At 57.7% G+C, this 7,934-nt stretch overlaps 1 protein-coding gene across 2 annotated transcripts; it reads right to left on the bottom strand.

The window, feature by feature from the left end:
- Nucleotides 1–61: 61 nt before the first annotated feature.
- SPIB (Spi-B transcription factor) lies at nucleotides 62–7,166 on the bottom strand. 2 transcript variants are annotated; one of them, XM_032838907.1, is made up of 6 exons: nucleotides 7,089–7,166; nucleotides 6,132–6,159; nucleotides 4,441–4,513; nucleotides 3,940–4,154; nucleotides 3,412–3,562; nucleotides 62–2,207 (listed from the first exon to the last, which is right to left on the bottom strand). In XM_032838907.1, exons 1-6 carry the CDS (start codon nucleotides 7,109–7,111, stop codon nucleotides 1,909–1,911), a joined length of 789 nt encoding a protein of 262 aa, XP_032694798.1. In that variant the 5' UTR covers nucleotides 7,112–7,166; the 3' UTR covers nucleotides 62–1,908. The 2 variants fall into 2 exon arrangements, with proteins under 2 accessions (XP_032694798.1, XP_032694797.1); XM_032838906.1 differs by lacking the exon at nucleotides 7,089–7,166 and adding an exon at nucleotides 3,802–3,828 and having other exon boundaries at nucleotides 6,132–6,329.
- Between the last annotated feature and the right edge of the window lie 768 nt (nucleotides 7,167–7,934).

Raw genomic sequence — 7,934 nt, 5'->3', positions numbered from 1 at the left:
CTGCCAGTCAGCAGGCCTGGGCCGACAGAGAGCCATCCCTAACAAAGGGTCCTAGGAAGCCTACCTTGATTTGTTTTATTTTATTTTATTCCACACTTGGGGTGATGATGATAGTTTTTGCAAAAGGTACCTCATTTGCAAGAGGAGGCCCTGGGAACATTTTGTCCCTGGCACTCCCTTCCCACCCTGCCCCCATTCCAGTGTGAAGGTGTGTGCTGTCCTTGGGAGGGCAGGTCCCAGCCTGGGCTCTGCTACCAGCAGCTGTGTGCCCCATAAGGACCTTTTTCCTCTCTGGGTCTTTGAAGTTCCTTCCTTGTTGTCCTCCTCCTGGACATCAATGAATGGGTGGTGGGGTAGATTTCCAGAAGATGCATCAAAGGCTCAGCAGGGCTGCAAGGGACTTTTTCTATCTTCCTCCTCCTCTCCCCTTTCACAGAAGGGACAAACTGAGGCCCAGAAGCAGCAAGTCTTTCACCCTAGATCCCCCAGTCACAAAGACTCAAGGACTGGGACTCTGGCATCTTAGCCCACAGTCTGTGACACCCCCACAGGGTTCGAATCGGAGCTCCCACAGTGAACCCAAGCTTCACCTCCGTGGGTTCACACCAGGGCTGAAAACACAAATGGTCAGGGGCCAAGAGGCGACTGAAAGAAGCCACTGGGGTCTGACAGCCAGGGGCAGCGGGGACTGGGACAGACTGGAGAACAGGCACCCCATTAAGGGTGCCCGGCACCCTCCTCCAGCCTCTCTGCACCGCAAAGCTGCCCACCTTTGCTGGATCGTGCAAAGTCTGAAGGGAAGGAGTTTGTAAAATCTCCCTCACTGCTGCAGGGAACTAAAGAAGGACCCACCACTGGAGATCTGATTTGCCCCAAAGGGAGCTAGAGGGGTAGGGGTACCAATGTGAGACCTCTGGTTAGAGATGAGATGGGAGAGCTGCCAAGATCACCCGGAAATCAGTTGACTGGCCAGAATGATCTCTAGCTTGGCCCTACAGAGGGCACTCCAGGAAGGGGAGGGTCCCTGTGAGAACTCAGGTCTGCTGATGGGGTCCCCAAAGGGGCAGAGCAGATAGGGGATCCCAGGGAGGCCCCAGATGTGATTGGAAGGATCCCAGACAGACCAGGGGATCCCAGAGGTGGCCTGGACAAGACAGAGTTCACCAAGGTCTCCCATAGACCTGACAAGGTTGTTTTTAGACATGCCCAAAGGATCCCAGAGCTACTCTGGATGTGATTGGAGAATTCCAGACACACACACAAAAAGTGATAGCACAGTGGTTCCAGAGAATTGGGGGATCTCAAGATGACAAACATATTTTGGGGAACAGGACAAGAGAGTCACAGATGGGCATAGAGATTTGAGACATGATAGAGGGTTTCCAGAAGGCCCCAGACAGAAGTAGGAGATCTCAGATCTGATAGGAGAGTGTCAGACATGAGAAGGGGATCCCAGAGAGACCCTGGCTGGACGGGGCTTAGGGTTACAAGCAGCAACCCCCTCCCTGTGTGATGAGCTGTGAGCTCACCCTCCCCAGATGAGACTGAGGAATCCCAGACACACAAGGGAGCTCAGAGAGCTTGGTTGGACGATCTCAGACACCACAAGGCTATCTGGAAGCAGGGTCCTGCCCATCCCCTCCGCACAGACACAGAGTATAGTCCTCCATGGGTTCTGTGACCCAAGGCACGAGGATCCTGGCGACCCTGAACATGACAAGGAAATCCCAGAGGGGCCCCAGACATGATTGGGGTGAGGTGGAGTCCCAGAGGGGCCCTGGGCAGAGCTTAGGGATTATGGCAGCCCCCCACCCCCAACAGCGTGGGGAATCCACGGGTCCTATGACCTAGAGTGTGGGGACGCCAACGTGACGCAGACGTGGAGCCCCGGAGAGACCCCCACTGGGCTCAGGCCCGGCGGGCGGCGGGCAGCAGCGCGCTGTCGAACTGGTAGGTGAGCTTGCGCTTGACCTTGCGGATCTCGCCGGTCTTGGCGTAGTTGCGCAGGGCGCGCGCCAGCTTCTGGTAGGTCATGCGCTTGCGGTTGCCCTTCTGCTGGCCCCAGCGGCGCGCCAGGAGCTCCTTGTGCTTGGAGGAGAACTGGAAGACCCCGGCGCCCGGCTCCACCCACCACACGCAGTCGCGCATGTCTCCGCGCGTCAGCAGACCCAGCAGGAACTGGTACAGGCGGAGCTTCTTGCGGGCCCCTGCGGTGGTCGGGGCATGTTAGGGGAGCGAGCCTTGGGGCGCCGCGCCTCCCCGCCCCCTCCGCTTCACCCCTCCTCCCGGGCCCCCAGCAAGCTTCAGTCTCACAGCCAAGAGCATTGGGACGAGGGAGGAGGCATCTGCCTGGGTCCGCCTTGGGCCACCACCACCCCCATCGGAGGCAAGCCTCTCTCCTCCCCGAAGCTGTTACCCCACAGCTCCCATCCCCCTGCCTTGCTTTATCTTGGGGACCTGCGTCTCTCCTCTGCTCTGCTGGTGGCCCGAACGTAGTAATACGTGTCTGCCCTGCGTGTGGAGGACAGGATCCGTGGAATGGACTGCCAAGGCCCCTCAGAGTCTTATAACGGGGCGCTGAGTGGTAGTGAAGAGATCTGAAGTGGGTTTGAATGCGCCTAGCCATTTCTCAGCCCCAGAGGGACTGGGATCCTGGAAGGATTTGCGGGGGTGGCTGGGGGTCCCTTTTTTGCTCCTACCAGCAGCAAAGACCCCCACGAAGCCAGAGAGGGGCTGTTCATAGCAGGCCATTGGGTACCAGAACCCCAGGTCTGCCACTTCCCAGCAGTGACCTTGAGCTGGTGTTTCCTCAGCTGTAAATGAGGCCTGTGTGTGTGTGTGTGTGTGTGTGTGTGTGTGTGTATTTTACAAACCTCTGTGAAGCACTTAGTTCTAAGCATTTACAGTTACGAGCTCATTTGATCTTCATCAGAAGCCCAGGAGATGGGGCTGCTGCTGCTGCTGCCCATTTTACAGATGAGAAACCGAGAGCCAGGTAGGGAAAGTAATTCACAATCCTACCGGCCCAGGAACTGGGCAAACCACGGGTCAGTCACATGGGCGGAAACAGGGGTTCCGGGGACCTGAGTTGATATGATTGTGTCCATTGCTATCGTGTCTGTAAAGGGTGGAGACATACTGACTGCTCTGTGCCAAGCACCGCTCTCCTTCACCTGTATTATCGCACTTAATCCCCACACTCCAGTAATAGACACTTACGTCATCCCCATGGTAGAGAGGAAAGTCAGGCCAAGAGAGGTACAGTCATTTGCCCCAGGTCACACAGGGAAATACCCTCATCACTGGAGTATACAGTAGGTGCTTGAGAAGCGGGGCGGGGGGGGGGGGTTCCTTTAGCCCCTCCCCCATCTCCTCTTGGAGCCCCACCACACCCCACTAGCTCCTACGTACCTGCCTCAGATGCCCTCCCCTCAGGGCCAGCCATGAGGGCCTCATCCGATTCGCTGTCTGAAACTTCCAGGGCTGGGCTGTCCAGCAGGAGGTCTTCCTCCTCTGACAGCAGAGGGCTGGGGTACGGGGCATACGCCGGGGGGCCCATAGTCTGCAAAAGGTCAGGATCACCTGCAGTCCAGGGACCCCCTTTCCTCCCTCCCTCTGCTCTTCCCTCAGCTTCCTCCTCCTGGGTCCTCGCTGTGGCCTTCCCCACGGTGCCCCCCCCCACCCTTTACAGCCTGTGCTCTGGCCTCAGTTCCCATCTCCATGGCATGGCCAAGGGATACCCGGGCCCCCTCCCTGAAAGCCTGCCCAACCCAGAACATGGCTTCCCGTGCAGCTCCTTGCCTGACATCCATGCCTCTGTTGGCTGGCCCGTGCAATGGAGCAGAAATGGTACTTAACCCAGAGGCTTTCACACGCTGCCTGGCATCTAGGAAATCTCGAGCCGATGATGGGAAAGTTAATCGTGTCCCTGCCCCTCACCTGGCTGGTGAAGTCCTCCGTGGGGTATGCTGGGAAGCTGGGCCCCGGGGCCTCTACACTGGGTGCTGGGTCCAGGCTCCCCACGGGGCTGTAGGTCGAGGGTCCGTAACAGAGCTGGATTCCTTGAGGATGGCTGAAGTTGGCCACAGCCGGGTTGAAGGCTTCATAGGAGGTGGCTGGGACAGCTGGACTGAGGTCCCAGCCCCACAGGGAGTCTGGGAGAGGGCGGGAGGGCGCTGAGTCAGAAGCCAGGTCTGGCCCCAGCCCCACCCACTCGAAGCCCCCAGCACAGAGAGGCCATTGTAGGCCTTGCAAATGTTTTTCCCCAGAATTTGCATGGGCAAGAGGGTGGGTGGGAGAGGAAAAGGGGGGAGGTCTGGAGACATGGGCTAATCTTATCCTGCTGAACTAGGTGACATCCTCCCCTGGGACTCAGCTCCCCCATCTGTGAAATGGGCCCAAGGTCCAGGTCAGGAGGATGGCTAGGGCAGGGCCACTCACCAGAAGCCCCCTCTGAGTCGGGGTAGCTGGGGTGTTTGCAGCTGTCCAGATCATAGAAGACACCATCTGGATACTGATGGGTGGGGGGAAGAGGGGTCACCCCAGGCTTTGGGGAGCCCCCATACCCATTCTGGGCCAGCAGAAAGGTTCTGACAAGGACAAGGGAGAAGAGGGGAAGGCTGGGAGATGGACAGAAAGAGCCATAGAGACCAGGCACCAGAGACAGGGGCAAAGAAAGAGACATACAGAGATACAGAAAGCAGGGACACACACACACACCACAGCAGGAACACACACACACACAGAATGAAAGACACAGCAGGAGATGTGCAGAAACCCCAAGACCCAGGGTCTCAGGGACATGGCAGCCAGCACCTGCTAAGACCGTGGGCTCTTAGGAAGGCGTGGGGAAGGCAGGGAAGAATTCCCCCAGGCTCGCCTGTCCCAGGGGTAGAAGTGTTTCTACAGAGGCAAAGAAAATCTCAATGCTTCTTTTATCCACCTATCTATCATTTTGATCTACCCCTCAAGAATCATGTATTGCTTTAGCCATTATAGTCAAGACCAAGGCTAGACATCCAGACGACCCCGCAGCCTCACTCCCAGGTACTACCCCACAGCACTGAAAACATAGGTCCACAAAATAGCCTTGTTCGAGAACAATCAGAGCAGCTTTTCCAAGAGCCCCAAGAGAGAACTAGCCCATGGACAGGAGAGTGGATAAACAGGTGGCCGTGGCGTGTGTGTGTGTGTTGCAGGGCGGGGGCACAGCAGAGCACTAGACAACAGAGAAAAGCAACCAAGGCTGGAGCACCTGGCTGGCTGGCAGTAGAGCATGCAACTCTTGATCTCGGGTCGTGAGTTCGAGCCCCACATAGGGGACAGAGTGTACTTAAATACCAAGGCAAAACAATGCTCAATACAGAATGCTGATGAAGGAAGCCAGAGCCAAAGGGGACATCCTGCCCGATATACTTCATATCAAGGTCAAAACCAGGCAACACGGATCCATGCTGGAAAAGATCCCAGCGGGGAGGGGTGGTTGTTGTTTGAGAATCTTCCAGAGAGATGGAAACATTCTATGTCTTGGTCTGGTTAGCTGTTACACAGGTGTGTGCGTAATGTGAAACGTCACTGGGCTGCACACCAGATCTGCCACTTTGCCAACTTGTAGGTTATACCTCCATTTTTTTTTTTTAAAGCAAAAAACTTGTCAAGTTGAAGCAAGGTGGGACATGCTGGCAATGGGGCGTGGGGAGTGAGCGAGGTTTTCGTTCTTGGACGGGGCTGTGGGTTATGGATGGTGAGAGCATAGTATTCTATGTGTCTGAACTATTAGACTACGCTTTTGAGAAAACAATTTGGCAAGGAAGAGAAGGAAAGAAAGAATTGATAGGTTTGCTGAATGTGGGGTGGGTGGAGGGAGAGACACAAAGCCAAAGACACAAGGACCCCCATCCTTCCCCAAGACAGGAAGTGGACCCAGAGTCTGAGAGCTGGCAAGAGCTGGCAGAGAAAGGTCCAGGAAGGAGATGGGGCAGGTGAGGAGGAGGGTGCTGGTGGGAGATATGGAGGGAGAGTCAGAAAGACAAAGTGACGGGAAGGAATGGAAGGGGAAACTGAGGTAGGGGGGTCAAGGTGGGCCATGTGGGTCCCCTCTACCCTCCCTGGTCCCCAGGGCCCCAACTCACCAGACAGCTGAAGTGTGGCCCGTCGAGCCTGGAGGGAGAGAGACACAGGGGCATGTCAGGGGTGCCTTCAGCCTGGAGTCTCAGGGTGGTTGGGAGCCAGTGGGGTAGCCGGAGGGGGGGAGGCGGCTGCAGCTGTGACCACCGCAGCTCTTCTGCTGTGTCCTTGTGTGAGACCAGCCCCACCACACTCGAGCGGGACAGGAAGTGGGGGGTGGGGGGACAGGCAAATGTCCCCCCTCCCCTGGGATTTGCATAGGCAGAGGCTGGTTGGGGGGCAGGGAAAGTGAGGGAGAGAAAGTCCCTGGAGAGGTGGTGTGGGCACCAGTGGGCTGATGGGGGCAGGGAGGGGGCCTCCGTCATCAAGTCCATTAAATGGGTCCGCTCTGGACCAGAGGAGATGGAGAGCCACTGGGCAAGAATGGGAGGAAAGTGTGGAGACACACATTCGCTGATGCAGGAAGCAGTTGAGTCCCAGAGATCGGCAGAATGGGCTAGGGGAGAGACAGGGAGATAGCAGGAGAGAACAGACAGACAGACAGAGGAAGAACTGGAAAGAGACCGGGGCAAAGACAGAGACAGAGAGGGAGCAAGAGGCAGAGGATAGAACCCCAGAAACAAAACAATGTGATGAGCAGCAGAGTGGGCAACAAGTGAGAAAGCCAGAGATTCAGCGAGGCCCCATGGGGGGCTGGGGGGACATACAGGCCTGGGGGGCTGCCTGGGAGAGACTATTAGCTGGAGTGGAGGCAGGCATCCCAAGGAGAGATTTTTGATGTTTGAGAGAGACAGGGATAGGATGGAGGAAGGATGCCAAGAAAGGAAAGGAAGAGATCTAGAATGGGCAAAAGGCAGGGGGAACCCCCTCCCTCCCACCCCCCTGCCCCCTACCCCTGAGGGAGGCCTGGCAGAGGGTCCTAAGGGCAGGGGGACCCCTTCCTTTAGGGAACCCCCACTTACTGTGCAGCCTCTAGAGCGAGCATGGTGGTGCTGGGCTGGGTCTGCTGCCTGCTTCAGCCACCACCCCTATTTATGCCTTGGCCCAGCCCCCTGGGGGGGGCAGGGGTGCCGGCTGGCCTGCAGAGCACAGGCCTCCTCGAAAATCCCCTCGGGGAGGGTGAGGGGAGGGGGCTGGATTGCACAACACCTTGGTCACATGGTGGAGAGGGCAGGCCCAGGGCCCGTCTGGATTTGGGGATCCCCACAGTTGGGGTAGGAATGGGGGGCTGACCCTGAGTGGTGGAGATGGGAGAGGAACTGGATTCCAGGGGACCTTAAGGAAGTAGGGAAGCCAACGGGTCCTGTGGTCAGTGAAGTGGGGGTCCAGGCCCAGGAGCCAGAGGGGGGGAGTGGGTTGCTGGGGGTGGGGGGCACATGACATCAAGGAGCAGACTCAAACACCAATGGCATCTGAAGGCCAGGTGGGGATGCCAGGAATCCCAGGAGTGGATGTGGACTGGGAGGGGCTGCGGGGGCTACTCTGAGGAAAACCCAGGCCCAGCGCCTGTGAGGACCCAGAGGTGGAAACATCGTGGGTGTATGACATGGAAAGGGGGGGTCCCCTGGGTTGTGCCTGGAGTGGAGGCTTCTGAGCGAGGGGCTGCCCCAGGCCAGGAGGAAACAGGCCGGCACCTGGAGGCGGAGTGGGGGCTGGTTGGGGGGCGGGGGTGAGGGAGGGCGGGGCAGTCCAGGCAGAGGAGGATATGTGGTTAGATGTTCCCTCAGGGCCTTCAGGGTCTCAGAGGGAGACTGAGGCAGGCCCAGCTTTCATGGGGCTGGCAGCAGTGTTCTTGGAGGGAAGGTGAG

Source organism: Lontra canadensis, unplaced genomic scaffold, assembly GCF_010015895.1.
Source record: "Lontra canadensis isolate GAN:19392208 unplaced genomic scaffold, GSC_riverotter_1.0 scaffold107, whole genome shotgun sequence".
In the NCBI taxonomy this organism is placed as follows: domain Eukaryota; kingdom Metazoa; phylum Chordata; class Mammalia; order Carnivora; family Mustelidae; genus Lontra; species Lontra canadensis.
The sequence above is the reverse complement of the archived record's forward strand: the minus strand, read 5'-3'. Positions and strand labels throughout refer to the sequence as shown.